Source organism: Anopheles nili, chromosome 3 (assembly GCF_943737925.1).
Source record: "Anopheles nili chromosome 3, idAnoNiliSN_F5_01, whole genome shotgun sequence".
Taxonomy (NCBI): Eukaryota; Metazoa; Arthropoda; class Insecta; order Diptera; family Culicidae; genus Anopheles; species Anopheles nili.
In genome coordinates, this window is record NC_071292.1 from 70,333,680 (window position 1) to 70,350,207 (window position 16,528).

Genomic DNA, 16,528 nt, shown 5'->3' on the forward strand with positions numbered 1-16,528 from the left:
TCTCAGGTCGGTAAATGAAGGTGAAGGGAGCTGCACAAATTCTTCAATTTGCTGTAATTTGGAGCGCAAGTTATTCAAATTTGCACGGCTCCGTCGCAGGGGTTGATTAGTTTCCGTCCGCGAACCAGCCGGTCGCAGTAGGCATTGATCGAACGGGTAACTTTGACCCATTTCTGGGAAATATCATTTTGGGAAATGCGCGTCGCAACGATGGAAAAGCGTGGAAAGCGCCTTCAATACCCTAAAAACCCGACCCCAAACCAGTGGCACGATGCGAGCCGGATTTAAAAATCCAACTAATTTCCGCTTTCCGGTGGAATACGCGATCGCGCTTCCGGCGTACCGACCAGAAATGTAATATCGGATCGGAGTAAAAGCGGGCGGATTAATGTTTCGCACCTCCGGGAACGACCACGTCCCCTTTTAGCATGCTACCAATTTCCTGTTTCGGAGGATAAGGCTATTAACCACCGCGGATCAGAAGTGATTCGACGAACAGTATGGGGAGGTGTTGAAATTTCCGGCACCACTTCCGTTCCGCACGAACGGATGGTGATAATTTGGAGGTCGGCGAAGGACGTTAAATGATGGATCTTGTGGAAATGGAAAGCGTGGCGTGGGTAAGTTGGAATTTGAGGGTTCTGCAGAATCGAGCACCGGGAGAGTGAAAAGAAAGCCGCGAAGGAAAGGCCCACTATCTCGCGGTGTGACATCATTACGTCGTAATGATGTCGATGTCTTCTTCTTCATCGGCGTCGTCCTCGTCGTCGTCATCGTCCACCGGATCCGCCGTAACGACGTCGATCGTCGTCGTAGAGCAGCTGTCATCGTTGTGGGTCGTGAAGTTGTGCGATCTGCTGCTGGCAATGCGCATCGCGTACTCATCCCGATCGATGTCCTGACTGCTGTGGTAGATCTTGCGTCCTCCTACAACACTTACCCCCGGTGAGCCATCATCGGACCCCGGTGAGCCTCCATTCGGATCGTCCTCTTTGTAGCAGGCTGATTCCAGGTGCTTGTTGAGGTACGACTTAAGGGCGAATGTCTTGTGGCACCGGCCACACTCGAAGTTCTTGTCCGTGGAGTGTGTTTGCATGTGTGCCCGGAGGTTCGATCGATCTGCGAACGCTTTACCACAATGGCCACATCCGTACGGCTTCTCGCCTGTGTGTGATCGCAGGTGACCCTGCAGGAGCCATGGCCGCGAGAACAGTTTCCCGCAGACTCCGCAACTGTGCGATAGCTTGTGTGTCAGTAGATGCATCGCCAAAGCTGGCATCGAGACGTACGCTTTGCCGCAAGTGACGCACTTCTTGGCCGATTGCGAATCGAGACTTCGGTGCGTTTGCTTGTGCCGTGACAGGTTGCTCGAGGTGGCGTACTGCTTACCACACTCGGGGCACTTGTACTTGCCTTTACCACTGCCTGCGGTCGCTGGCTCGCCATTCGTCGACTCAACTCCTTCACAATCCGCCATTGTTTGGTCCGTTCCGTCCGCCTTTTCGGCGGGTTGAACCACCGGTGTCTTACTTCCAACCTGTGACGTGGCTGAAGCCGGTTCTTTGGAAGCCTTCTTGCGATTCTTCGATCGACCATCGCTCGAGATGAGATCGTCGTACGTGTACAGCTCAGCCGCTTTACCACCCGAGGGTTTTGAACCACTTTGAGCCGAGGACACTTTCGTCCCAGCCAGCACTGACACTTTGGCGCCGGGTTGACCGGAAGCGGGTGTGGAAGATTTATGCTTGCGAGTCGTCACCTGCGGCACTGTGGAGGAGTTCACACCCAATGTCGACCCGTTCACTATCACGGACGTTCCGCCGGATGTCGATGGTTGTTGGTGTGGTCGACGACTTAGCCTGCGCCCACCACTACTAGCTGCAACGGTGGCGCCCTCTGATGGCAACGGACTGCAGTTGGTCGAGCGCGCCGGTGAGCGCTTGGACGAACCCGACGAGGAACTTGAGCGAACGAACGAGAACACACTGGATGCGGACGAGCGGGACGACGTGGACGAACAGGTGGAGGACGAGGTGCTATGGGAACACTCGGTGTCGGAGGAGTGCTCGGACGTGGGTGGCGTGAGTGGTCCTGCCGGTGAGATCGTCTTTATCGACGCCACCTCACCGTCGGCGTGAAGTGTCGGTGAAGTCGACATAGCCGACGTTGCAGTCGTCGACAGCTCGTAGCAGGGTATAATCATCGAGATGGGCCCCGAACCGGGCTGGCACTGGTAATTAGCTGCCGCGGCAGCTTCCACGATGCTGATAATGCCGTTGGAGGCCGCACTGTGTGCCCCATCGGTGAGTGCTTCTGGTAGGTTCTGGTCGTTCGAACCGGAACCACCCGCCGGATGCAGGATCGTGACGACGCATGGTGCCGTCAACGGGGGTAGGCTTTGCGAGAGGGACAATAAATCATGCGCGGCTTCCGTTTCTTCTATGCTGCGATCACGGAAAATGGCCGCCGTAGTGTCGTAGCAGGCCGAGCTCTCCGTAGTAGCGTGTGGTGGCTGGTAGAGGGCGCCACTGTGTTCGGCGCGATGCTGCGCGGGTTGCGGTTGCGTGTTCGGATGGGCACCGGTGGCGGGTAGCAGCAAAGCCGGCAGTTGCTGCCGACCTGTTGTTGCTGCGGCGGCCTTGTGGAGTGATGATTTATCGTGCCGCTTATCGGACACTTGGGCAGCGGCGGCTGCGGCCACGATCGGCGCAACGGGACCCGTTTCGGCATAAATCAGCGTGCCCGTGGATGGTGTGGCGTTGCTGGTGCGACGGTTTGGCCCATTATTGCTACTGCCGAGCGCGTAATTAGGATGATTACGGCCAGATTTCGCGCCTATCGCGGCGAGCAGTGACTGGTGGCCGGGGGCCGGACCGGGGTGACCCGGAGTGGCGCGGATCGTTACGATCGGACCGGCGTCCGGTGGGCTGGTGGCACCGGAGGAAGCACTTACCGACAGATGCCGGGAGGAGTTGGTCTTCACGTTGATGAGATTGGTGTTGCTGTTGCTGTTTGGCCCACATTTGAACGTCCGGAAGTCGCTCAGCGGTATGGTGAAACCTGTTGGGGTGAGAGAGAGAGAGTGGAAAAAGGACAAATGTTAGCATAGCGTTCGAAGAGTTGCTCCAGGACGAATGACAACGCGTCTTGGGAGGAATTTAGCGGACGAGATTTATGCGCCCGTTGACGGTGCTTCGCGAGCCGGACATTGATTTACGCTTTCGCGGGTGAGTTGACGAAATGGCGGATGGCAATCGGTCTAATGTGGTTCGAGTGGCGCCCTCTACCGGCAGTGAGCAATCGTAATGGCGAACGGAACATTCCAATCAAAGGATGGCTATTAAAGTAATGGACGGCAGCAAGGACATTCCTGAGAATCAGTGGAAATTGCAGATGATCCTCGGAACGTTCTCTAGAAGTATAATAGGGTGTCTCATTGGCAAAAGAGCATGTTTCTGAAATTGCGTGAATTACTTCGAAAATAAATGTATACGATGGGGTGATTTTAATTAAACCCTTCTGCTATAGCTTCTCCATGTAATGAAGATCCATCCATAAGCGATAACCCTCTGCTGAGTATCCTTAAATAATCAACACAAGATAAAGGATTTGAAGCATTCTTCGCTCATTTTGAATTTCCCATCCCTCCATGGCGCATGTTTCGACTCTGACGTAGGTTGTACAAGAGGCCATTTTGATGAGAACTTATGAGCATAGGCCAACCCTCACTAAACCCAACACAATTGGTTCCAACAAGCAATCGCAGCATTCGCACGGACGACAAATGACAATTGATGATGGACCCGAGCGAGAGCCCTCAGGGGTCAGGGTCAGTTAAAAATGCAAACGATTCAAATTGCATCTGCGATTAACTTATCGTATCCCGAGAAGGGATGGCTGCGGACATCGTAATTACCGGCCGCTTGCTTGCGAAGTCTTGCTACCGACCGACCGGCCATGTAAATGAAGCTATATTGGCGTCTAAGGGCGCAGGCAACCCTCGAATAGCTGCAACACGGCCACCATAAGCCGCTCGGATGCCGTGCAGAAGGATCAGGCGGAATTTGTTGCGTGTAGCCTCGTCTTCTATGTGCCGAACGGTCACTGGCAGTTGCGGGCAGTTTCTTAACCGGTGCGTAATCACCTCTTTCGGCACCTTTCGGTTGTATCCGTTGGTCCACTCGCCGGGCGGTTGCCTTAATCCTTTCGACTTCGCTCGGGGATTCGACCGTAATCCGACGGGGCAACAATAACCCGGAGTCCCGGGGCTTTTTGGTCGGAACCGGACCGAGCGTCGGGTGCGGTGGGATTGATAATGTGCTTCTAATTGCAATTAATGCCAACCGTAAGCAATGGAAATAGGCAAAACTGCTCACTTTGCCTGCCCGAGCCAGGGTTTGGGTGTTGATCTCGGGACGCTCGGAAGCAACCCGGTTAACTGGTCGTTTCCGGTCGATGTTTTTTATCCCCCTGCAGCATTTTCGCTAGTACATAGGCAGAGAGCGAAGGATGGGAAATGGAGACAGCTAGAGCGAGAGGCCAACACTGGCGCCAAGCAAAGTCCTGCATAATGTGAAGGAAGTTTGGTGCCACCTTCTGTGCCGGAGGTTAAGGATTTTGCGGGTGAATGTGTGCGCAGGGTGGGTGGGAATAAAATTTTATGCAAACTCGCACATCCTTTTGTGTCTTTTCGCTTTGGCACCTACCGGTCGGGTTCCGGAGGCCATAATTAATCGCCATTGTCGGTGGCTTTGCTCGTTATTTACAGTGATTACCGTGCGTTCTGGAGCAAGTGTGAGTGCTTCTACTGTATTATGCCGTTGGTAGCATTGTTTAAGGATCGCATCCCGATGAATGTTGTGCACCAAAAAAGGATCTTTTGAGTATGTTACGAACGTTGGTTCGATTAGCTGCAAATTGTAAAAGTAACCTTAAAGGAAGGACATTTGAAAGAAAGTGACACTAACGAGTATAAGTTTTCAATCCAGCAAAATAGACCAGCTGTCATAGTAACATGACAGTAAGTAATTCAAATTAAGGAATTACTACTTATTCCAAACGAGAATGTAACACATACTTTGGCGAGCTAAATTTTGATAAATATTTTACATCCTGTTACCTAGCGAAATACACGAATGCCAATTACTGCACTCTGTACTCACATGTAAGCACTTCTTGTTACAATATAAAAGCCGTTTTTCCACGTGCGATGGATGCAGAAATCGCACCTCTTATCCCTCTGATTGTCGAGAGCCGCAGCCACATGCTGCCCTTCGCCGGATAAGGGTCAGTGAATTAAAATTAACCCACCCTACGATTGGGTGTGGGGTGTTTCGAAATTTCCAACCATCACGTCGGCCGACCGGCACTCCAAACCAGCCAGCACCGGCAAGGGTTCTCCAATTGTACCCGTACAGGATCAGGAAGCGGCGTGATCAGGACCACGTTTCGAGCCGAATTCCCAAACCGGAGCTAACGAGCTTAATCGAATTTGAATGAAAATTACCGTTTCCCCGTCCCGCCGAAGGGCAGTCGGCGAGTTACAAGACCGTCCGTCGGATTCGACTTTTGGCTTTCCGGCATACCAGTTGTCGGTGCGTTGTCCTTTTTGTCCGTTGGAGCTGATGCGTGGCGTAAACGCGAGCGTAAAGTATCGGTTCACCGGATCACTTTGGAGTTGAAATGCGGAAATGGGAAATGTGAAGAGCCACGGGCATGGGTGCACCGCGGAAACCGACCACCGGCAAATCATCGTCCTGAGATTTTGAGCCATTCTTCCGGCTGCGTCTTGTTGGGACCCGTGTACGAGTGCAACCGGACCGGACGAGCGACTGCGAATGATGGGCCCATTTAAATAGGTAATGTGCACAATTAAACTCCACAGATTAAATATGAAATATTCATGCACAGCTTCCTCTCGGTTGTTCCGTTGGTAGCGCTTGCGATCGGGTGTCTGAAGAAGCATCTCGGGATTCTAGTGGTCTTCTGGTGTGGCCGTTACTTTAATGCTCCGGCCAGACGATGCCCGTGTCCTTGCGATGCGTTTCAGATATTTCGCTCGCTCTTCTCGATGCACTTTGCTGAAGTACTCCTTGGTTAGTGGACGGTAGACCAGGTAGAAATCTGTTTTTATTTCTTCTAATTTACGGATTCAAACCGTGTGTGTCTGAGTAGTTAAGCGTGATGATTTTATTTTTCGTAGTCAACACTATGTTCAATGATTTCCCTCTACGTTTTCCTACCCTTCAGTTGAAGCATAAAATGATGTGCATTTTAAGTACGTACAAGAATAGAAAATTGTGCAATCAAACGAAGGAGAATAGCTGCGCGGCACATAAACGAGATTTATCATATAGGTGGTTACCGCAACGTTAGCGCGTATGCTGACCGACGAAGTCGCCGTGAAAATCGTTCGCCACCGTCCCCTAATAATGGTGTTCAGCTGAACAATCTTCAATTTGTAGAACACCCATACGGCACTCGAAGCTAGTGGGCTCCATTTAAGCGAACATCCTTCTGATAGACGACAAAACGGTTCGACTTTTGGGACGCTGGAATGCCATCGCGCCTCTGGGACGTTCGATATCCGTGCACCGGGACCACACGCGTTGTAATCTACGCGTTCCAATCTGCGCCCGTGATCGTTGCGAACGGCCGCTTCGGGTGGCCTTTTGCGGGTCATAATTTCGCAATCAGCACACGGATGCGCCGTGGGGACAGAGAACCACGGCTCTCGGTACGGGCCTCCAGAACGCTGTTGGCGTATTTAATTTAAATATACAAAACGATTGTATTTATAAACATAAATCATGCGGATGTTCCGTTCGGTGAGCCCGGATCGCAGAGGTTCCGTGGATGGCGTGGCCACTCGCGTAACACGTAACACGCTACGCTGGTTGCGCGTCGTAGAGAAACCGGCATGGCGACCATCGTGCTCTTTGATGGCAAGATTGGTCGCCACAGTTGGGTGGAATGGATTGAGTTTAGTGGCCAAAATGTAGGCGAAATTGGATGCGCATTTTGCTGAAACAGTGTGTGACTCAATACCAATCGTTTATCCTCACTTTCTGATTAAATAATGTCTCTTTTCAAAGTCTCAACAACCCCACGATAGGCTAGCTTTCGATCGATGGAACGAGGGCTTCGTAAAGCTATGATACGCCTTTACAATTTCCATTTGCCGTGAAGTTAGCTCTGCGATTAATTCCCTTTTTTTGCTGTCACAATCGCCATCGTGCCCAGTGTGTGTCGAGCCCCAAAAGACACGGAACCACCGATGCCATTATCGTCACACATACACACATACACACGCTTAAACACAGCCGACCAGGAGGGTGACTTCGTTGTTCAACCCATCGCGAATGTCGTCCTTCCACCGACGAGCGCATCACGACGCAACGGATGGCAACAAATGGCGGCAAACAGCGATAAAATAACATCATGTACACACAATCACAAGCGCGTCCCGTCTCTTCTCCGTTGCAGCGTAGAGTAAAAGTGCCATTCAGCCAAGCCTTTCGAGCCAAGCCGGGTTTCCGCACCATCTCACCAGAGGGCGCAGGATGGGGCCGAGCGGCAAAACAATGGCACGACAACGACGGAACCGGCCGTCAGTCGAATCCGCACCAGGCTGGGCGCGTGTGTGCAATGGCGAATGCAACGACTAAAAGGGCGTTCGTCAGCGAAAGGATTGTCTTGGTCGGCTTGTAAATGCGGCACGCATTCCCGCACGACGCGAACCATTGTTCGAGCCAGTCGAGGAGCGATGAGCTGTTGTGAAGCGAGGTTTCTGCTGAATGGAAGGTCCTTTCCGTGGAGGTTGAGTCCTCGGGATTGCACAATAGCGAACCCAACGGTTGGCCACGCATCGCAGCATCACCCTAGGCGTTCCAAAAAGGGCTAGTGCGGGCGTTACTTGGCGCGGAAACTCCCGAGATTGGAATCCATTCACCACCGGCTGGCGTTCGCACATATCCTTGCGGATTCACCGGTCACCGGTGAAGAGGTGGGCGCTAAAGTAATGGCGATAATTTTCGAGCGCCAGAAATCTCGAGACAGGGCGTGGATTTGGTTTCGCGAGGACCTACAAGAGCAGGTCACATCTGCAAGCTTTTGTGTGCCCATCCTTCGGCAGTCATCGAGCGAAAGCTACCATAACGGACCGCGAGCAATCGGCTCCAAGGACCTCTCTGACGGGAGTTTTCACCGAGACGCCTTTCGGTTGAAAGACCTAAAGGACCTGCAGCTCGGCAAAACCCCATTTTTCGCTCACTAGCTGCTCTCCGGAAGCGTGTCCAGCTGGTGGTGGTTAGTTTTTCAATTTGTTGCACCGGCCCGGAATCGGCAACGTCCTGCGTTCGCGTGAATTTTGCTGATCCAGGACGAGACCGTGTGCTGAACCTCAGCTCGTTCGTATGGGAATGTGTGCAATAAATTAATTACTTCCCTGGTAGCGATTGATCGATCTATCGAGCCTCGCTCTCTTTCTCTCTCTCTCTGTATTTGGTGGGTGGAGAAGGAGTTGTTTTTAATCGATTTCGGTTGGTCATGATAGTTGCACCGGGATTGTGCGAGCGGACGAAATGGGCATATTGGCATTTTATTTGGCACGGTTGATTTGGCAAGCGACTGCCGCGTTCGTTTTATTACGGTAGGGTTGGTTTGAAAAGTGTGTGTTAATGGCATTTGGTAGCTTAAAGGGCTTTAGCTTACAAGTAAATTAAATCACGTATCGTGGTGGGTGAATGCAATAGGGGGATACATTTGTTACCTCCTATTCAAACAGGGAAATATCTTTGGCATTCGGAGTTTATTACTGGAAGAGTGATAAAGCATTTTTTTGTGATTGTTGATTGTTTCCAGTCCTTTACTAAAGGTTTAACCAGTAAAAATTAGGAAGTATAAGTGAAACAAAATGATTCTATCGAAGGTATAATAATGATCCAAGGAAACTCGTTTCATTTCCTAGCTTCCTTTCATAATTGACGCTCATCGTAATGAATGCAATCGTGTGTCCGATACATGAAGAAGCAAACACTGCAAAATGTAATAAAATCCACAACAAGACGATCCAAGACGACGGACATTCCACTTCCCAATAACCCACACAGCTCTTCCAAAGCACTTGCTCAACCGTCTGTAATAACGCTGTAAATGGTTGCTCGCGCTACCGCCCGGGGGCTGCGATATTTAATAAGCTCCTACTAATTGAAGGTCGTTTTGTCATCCTGCGGTACATTAACGTGATCGCAGTTCATTACCGTCCGGCGGCGAGTCCGTGGCTCGAGTAAAAAGCGTACTACGAAAAAAAAATAAACCAAAAAGGACACCCGACGCCGTCCGCCGGCGTACGTAAACCGATTTCCGTTTTATGAGCTTCGCCGCCTCCTTGGATCCACTGTCCGCGCGGGTCGAAGTGTGACAAATTGCTCCGGAATCCGCTGAATCACTCGCAGTGGAGTGATTTTTGCGCTCCGTATCTTACGCCCCCACCGGCACGATAGTGTCGTGACGCACGGCCTGCTTTTCCGGTACCGTCACGAGATCGCCATTGCAAAATCCCTGCGATGGAGCCGGACAAATCGTGGCAAAGACAGAGTGTGTGTGTGTGTGTGTGTGAGAGAGAGAGAGGGAGAGAGAGAGAGAAGGTAAGCTGCCCATTCCGTTTGGGAGGGCAACCGAATGATGCGCTAATGCGCCCGCAACTGGCCACCCGACGTGATGCTTTTATCTGGGGCTCACGATCGGGCTTCGTCCAATCGTTTCTGAGGGCCCCCGGAATTTACAAACACTAATCCTCGCCGATAAATCAGCGTTTAATTGCTTTATTAACGAACGGCACGGCCATTCGGGAGGGGGCCAGTTTGGTATGAGGGCTCTTTTTGTGCTGCTTTCTCGCATTCTCTCTCTCTCTCTCACTCTCTCTTTCGCAAGTGCAAAAGTTTCCCACATCCCACGGCGGTGTGAAGGAAATTGGCTTTTCTTCGTTAGCTGCCCTCGGGCCGGTCCTTTGGCCAGTGGACCTTTTAATCATCGGTTTCCCCACCCAAGGGGGATCCAAGCAGGCATTGAAGCAGGCAAGCGAAAGAGTGCGAAAGAGAGAGAGTAATAGAGCGAGAAAAAAAATCGCTTCAACCACAAGTGGGCACGAAACTTGCTGCGGGCTAGGAAAAGTTGCCATCGCAACTGGCGAGCTGGCGACCTAGTGGCAATGGAAAAGCACAAAACGTGGCCCCTGACACTTGATCTCGTCGCCACCGACGCACCGTGGTGGGTTTTGTTTCTTTGCGGTGGGTTTTTTTTCCCACTCACTTCAAACATCCCTCCTCGGGTGAAGTTTTGGAAAATTCCGGGAAACGAAACAGGAAGGAACGAGCCCCGGGATGTGGTACCCGTATGATAAGGTGCGTTACGAACTTTCCAAATCGGAAACGGTTCTGATTACGTGGAATTCACAGCGCGTATATTTTTTTTCTCCCTTTCTCAGCCTCTCTCTTTCACGCATGGTTTCTCGTGGAAAACCGCCCCCAGGTGGAGTAGCGGATGTGCGCAGGAAAGCTGTAGTAGGAGGAAAAGCGAAACGAACCCGCCGGAAGTGCGTTCGGGCGCGCGCTCCGACAGTTAGCGGGGATCTTTATCAACTTTATCAACGCGCCCTAATTGCGGCTATTCAGGTGTAATTAACAAAGATTCGTTTCCGGTCGTACGGGAGGGTGAAGGGCGTCCTCATCGGGAGGGAGGAGTGAGGGGAAAATAAAGAAAATAAAAATGATTCCAAGGGGACCGAAGTTTGTCCGTCTTTGGCGCCGCGTTTTCGAGGCACCTGCGGGAAATTCGGTCCAGGGACACGTTAGTGGTGGGTTATGCTTTATCTTTCGCTCGTTTGTGTCGTATTATACATTTTTTTTGAAGCTCGCTTCATTCAGCTGCACGAATAGAAGCTATTTTTACCCAGCCAGGTCAGGCGACGCAGGATAATCGGCTAAGCAGGGGGAAGAAAGCGAGAAAAACTCTTCCTTCATTCTTGAACCGAACGGCAAACCGGGTACAATTACCCGCGTTGGAGTCCTGCGAGGGTGTTATTTTTTTTCCTGTTGTTTTGCCATGTTGTTTCCAGAACAGAAGCAATTGCCACTCCACGGGGAGCAGATCATTCGGGCAATATTTTAGCAAACATTCGTTCCCAAGGTTTGTTTTGTTTTTCGCCAGAGCGAGATGCTATTAATTGCGCAATTTTGAAGCAAAATTTGCAGCAGGCGCATTCAAATGACAAAACTCTTTTGCCGTTTTCCACTCGATCGTTCCATGGCGCCCCGTATCATGCGCCCGGTGATAATTATAATCGAATAAAGCTGGGGTTATTTTTAAATCCCTCCACGAGTCCGCTGTTGCGCCCTGTCAGGACGAAAGTGTGCTTTTTCCCGCAACTTGCACTCCTTGTTTTGCGATCCGCTCCTGGCGTCCTTCGAACAAGGCACATGGAAAGTGGAACACGGAAGCAAAAAGCACTATTTTTTTGTTTGGTCGGAAAAATAATATGATGATCTGGAAAATCAATAAGATAAAGCAACACGCCAGCCGGCTGGCCAGCTCGTCTTGTGCTGCCGATGCTCTAGATACGTGCAGTTTTTTGCATCTGTACTCTTTCTCTCTCTCTCTGTCTCTCTCGCTCTATCGCTCGCTTATTATATTGATTCGTCCTTGTTCGTACGAGCGGTACCGGCGCCGGCACCGATGTTTGCATCTGCATACATTTGTTGCATCTGCCACCGGCCGCACGAGGCCATAGTGCTGGGAGGCTGGCTAAAGGAGTGAAAAGGGTTGGCTGCTCGTTAGTGCGGCTTTGTGCCGGGAACGGTTTATAGCAATCGATGGTTTAATTTTCTGCCACTCGTTCGCTTGAGGGAAATTGTATCCCTTATCGTGATATTGGGTCGGTAGAGCAGAACAAAAAAGGCGTTTTATTTATTTTCGCTCGAGTTGTTACCAACCGCCAAGGGATCTTTTTGCATGAGTTATTGAAGTCCTGCCTCGTACCGATGGAAGCTGGATGAAATAAAATGTGTTGATGCACTTGATGCATGTATTTTTGCTACTACCACTTTAATGTTACTTACTGCTCATCAGCATTTTCATACTCAAGCTTCCTCATCATGGGAATCATTCACCTTAAAATCGATATCCTTCCATCGATATCGAGGTTATCCGTTCTTTGAGGTCCACCGTACCATCATTCGACCATGCTTGATCCTAGATTCGGTTATCAAGCCCATTCAGCTCATTGTGGGCTCATTTTTCCGCTCATACAATCCAAATTGCAGCTCCACCGTCCGTTACACACGCCAATCGAACTGCTGCGCAAAATAACGACACATCCTGTGTGGCCTTAAATATGGCTAGCTTACGCTTTCAGTACGCAGCGCACGTTGGCCGGCTCGTTTCAAATCCCCAAACGAGTTCCGCATCGGACACGGGAGATTTCCATCCCATCGGCGTCGGGGCCCTGGGAGGATGTGTATGAATTTTAAATTATTTCTAGTCTAGGGCGGCCTATTTGCTTCGTGCGTGGGGCTGTGTGGCCGTGCACGGATCTATAAATACCTATTTATATGCAACCAAAACATGACCCGTCCTTGCGTGGCTCAGGTACTTCGACCCCGGAGTGGTTTGAGATGACGAGTGGCCCCGATGCTGGCGCTGGACTCCCTAGGGCTCGGACAGCATTCCAGCTGACGATATTAGGTGCTTGATGTCGAGTGAAACCGGGCCTGCCTCCCGGAGGTGTTTGGAAAGCGGCAACCACACCGGAGTTTGCCGAGTCCTTTCGCTGGCCAGCTGTTGGAACGAGATAATGTGCCGCACTCGTCCAGAGCCGGTCTGCTTTACGACCGAATTAGGCGACCACCCAGCGTCTCCGGGTGGGTGATCCAGCGGGCTTTGGTTAGTAAGTGGCACCGGATTCGCAGGTGGAGTCGTGCGTGTCCTGGATCGGGACGATCGTGCCCGAGACCCGGGAAAGTTCGCCACCAAAAAGCTCAACCATTGCAAGACCCTGTGTCGTGCTGAGACACCGGGCCGTCCGGGTGAGGTTAATTTGCTTATAGCGACTTTTATAATTGAGACAAATCTTTCCAGCCGGTTCCACCCTGAAGGAGAAGGTGCATCCAATGCTCCCAAAGGACGTCACCGGAATGCAAACTGCAGCCTGCACCGCACGGTGCCAGGACGCCTTTCGGAGCGGCCCTCTGTCCGTGGAAGGTAAATTTAATTAAACTCCGACAGAAGGCAAACACACGCCCGTGTCCTGGTTGCGCGCGATGGAACCGGAGCCGGTGTTTGTGTGCCGTACCTGATTTAAACGGCGTGCACCTTGCGTCAGCGGTTGAAAATCTAGCCCACCGAAAGGGGAAACTGGTCGAACCGGCACGCAACCGAGCGCAGGTTTGATCGATGGCAGATGCGAAGAGCAGCTCGGAGAGATCAGGGACGATCAGGGCACAGGGCCAGACAAGTGTCGGATGGAATTTTTGAGGGCACGTACCACCCCCAAAGGGTCGCTTGGTGCAAAGGACGAGCGTTCGAGCGGTGGCGAGTAATTGATTATTCGAACAGATGCTCGACTCGAGGGCTGGGTCGAGGCTGGGCCGTTCGTTTTTCCTATCGAGTTCGGTCAACACCGGCCGCTAGGTGTCTGTGTGCAACCGGTTTTGGTCAACTGATGCGGGGGTGAGCTCGAAAAAGTGGGGGTGAAATGATGTTCGTTCGTTAACAACAGTAAAAAAAGGGAAAATGTGAATGTTGTTAGACGAAAATTGAGCATATTCATACCTGCACGCTAAGGACGAATTGAACGTAATTAAAAGGAACCTATTTTGTCATATTTTGTTACAATTTATTTGCATGAATCTTTGATGAATTTTATGTGTATTAAAATTGTTGATTAAAGTTTTTATCAACATTTTGCATCGAGCATCAATTTTTCAAATATCTTTGGAGGGGATCTTCTAAAAAAAGGCCTGCGCATCCCTACACACGTGAGTATAAACGACCGCAAAGGCAAAGGACACAAACTTGCCAGTCGATTGCATGCCTCTGTTGTTGGGGCTTTACGATGCAAACAGATTATAGGGCTGATGACCGTGAATATGGCACCACATTAGTGTGGCAGTTTGGTGCAATACCACGCGCAAGGACCTCACCAATGGCCACCAATTGGTGGCAAGCCGTCGAAAAAAAAGCCCACCAAGGGCGCGTACCGTGGACATTCCCCGAAGTGTACGTCATAAATTGTGGGACCTGTTTTTATTTTTCCACCCAGCGCCACGTGAACGCCAGTGAAAATGGACCAGCAACCAGATGGAAAGGCAGGAGCTATTTCGGCTCGTCGAACACGTCGCGATTTGAATATTTTTGGCATAAATTCTGATTATTCAATCAGATTTATTATTGAAATTCATTCGTTTTATAACTGGATGGCTCATAATTTCAATAAATAAAACATTTGTATGATGCCTCGGCGTTGGTGCGTGTGTGTGTGTTCGTGTGGTTGTGTGAATGTGGAGAGGTTTGTTTTATTCGCTTTGAAGGATGCTTCATGCAACACCATAAAAGTTCTCCTTCCCGCCGATGAAGATAATGTTCGGCGCAGGATGGATGGATGGATGGCCCAGCTCCAGGGCGCTGAGAATGATCAAAAAGGGTTCGATTGTCGGGATGGGGTACGTTTGGGGTACTGCCCGGGTGTGTTTATGTTTCTCTCGCCAAAACGGAGAGCTATTACGGTGGAATCATTTGAAAAAAAAAGGTAAAGAAAAGCACAAGACAATAACAACCTTCGCGTGTATCCTTGATGCTCCATTTCGCCCAGCGAAAGCACACGTAGCCGAAGGTTTTGGGTATGAATTGAACTGGGAAAAGGCCCTGCTCCATAAGGCGTTTGCTAGGGAAATGAAGGAAAGCGCACGTCGACGGTTTTTTCTTTTCCACTCTGCTTTGCGCCCAATTGAAGCACAATAAAAAAGGGCGCGCAGAAAATCGGCAGGAAAATCGAACTAACACGGCATCGTGGAACATATGGAAAATGCCGGTTGGTTTTGTGGCCGTTGCACCAACACCGCGGGTGAAGTCGGGGCGGGTCGATTGTTGCGGTTGCGGCCACTTTTCACAACCCCCAAACTTCGGGGTGGTGTTCTTTTTTGTTGTTGTTCGTTTTTGGAGGCAAAACCACGGTCGGGGAGGGCCAAAACATAAAATCAATAAATTCATTTCCTGTAAACATAAATTTCCTGCTAATGGTGTTTTCCTCTCCGGTTCTGTGCGCTCGCGTACGCATTTTGGGGTGCGCGTCATTGTGGCCGGCTGGTCGCGGGCCGGTCGAATGGAAGCCGCAAGCCGACGTGTTTGATCGGCTGGAAAGAACACGCACACATGTTGATGTGGGGAAGAGGCGGAAAACTGGTTGGGCGTGCGAGGAGAAGATGGGATTAAGGTACTCAGGACGGGGAGCCAGCGAAAAGGAAAGTGATTGATAAGTTTCCGGCTGGGTTTATTGCTTTGATTTTATACTTTAATTGAGGTACGGTAGAAACGCTGGTGGCTATTATAAGGCTGTTCTTTCAACGATTTACAAACAATTAAAATGTGTTGCCTTCCATCACGTACTGTGTACTACATTTATAACATTCTATGCCGTTTACAAATAATACAAGCAAATGCGTCATCCATTCGACTAACATTGCAATGACATTTCATACGTCAAACCTGGTAGTAATCTAGTAGTCGGAAAAGGGTTCTCTAAACTGTCACGAAACAAAATGCAGTTTAAACAAACCGGTTACTCTTTAGAGTCCAATAAAACATCACAAATGCACGCTTGCGCTATTTCGGCAACTTTTCATTCCGAACATCAAACATTCGCACATCCCACTGCCACACGAATGACACTTAATCCCTCCCATCGCAAATCGAGACGAGATGAAAAACGGACCAAATGTTTATCTTCGCCACCGGGACCGAGCGCAACCCGGATGCGTAAGTGCATTTGGTGCAACGAGATAATTGGATACTACACCATAAAACAAATTAACAGCTTCCAAAAGGGTGATTAATTCTCACCGGTGTAATAGATTTTCCTCCCCTGCACCCTGCAGGACTCCCTGCTGCATCCAAGGACACACACGGTAGCCCGTGGCCGGTATAAAATATGCAACAGCCTGTGGGCGTTCCGATTGGCAACCGGGCAACGTAATTACGAGTGCTGCCGTCTTTCGCTCTCCTCGTGCTGGGTTCCGGGCTCTTCCACGTGTCCTGTTGTCCTTTGCCCACGGTTCGATGATTATAAAACTAATCAAAATGGATCAGTGCCTTCAAAACGAGCGTCTGGTGCAAACCTGGCTGAAAGGCGAGGGAATTGGGGCTCGGTCTAGCCGGACCAATTGGTTTGAGGTCCTCTGGGGACGCCGTTCAAATGCGCTTGCACTTGCGGAATGTCGAGACAAGGTAAACAATTAAACGCATCAGTGGCACGTAT

The 16,528-nt window shown here is 50.5% G+C and overlaps 1 protein-coding gene across 1 annotated transcript in view; it reads right to left on the minus strand.

Moving 5' to 3' along the window:
• Positions 1-715: 715 nt before the first annotated feature.
• LOC128726013 (mucin-5AC-like) overlaps positions 716-16,528 on the minus strand; it is a 29,618-nt gene continuing 13,805 nt past the window's right edge. Inside the window, exon 2 of the mRNA XM_053819792.1 lies at positions 716-3,060. Coding sequence (XP_053675767.1) covers positions 716-3,060 — 2,345 coding nt within the window. The remainder of the gene's footprint in view (positions 3,061-16,528) is intronic.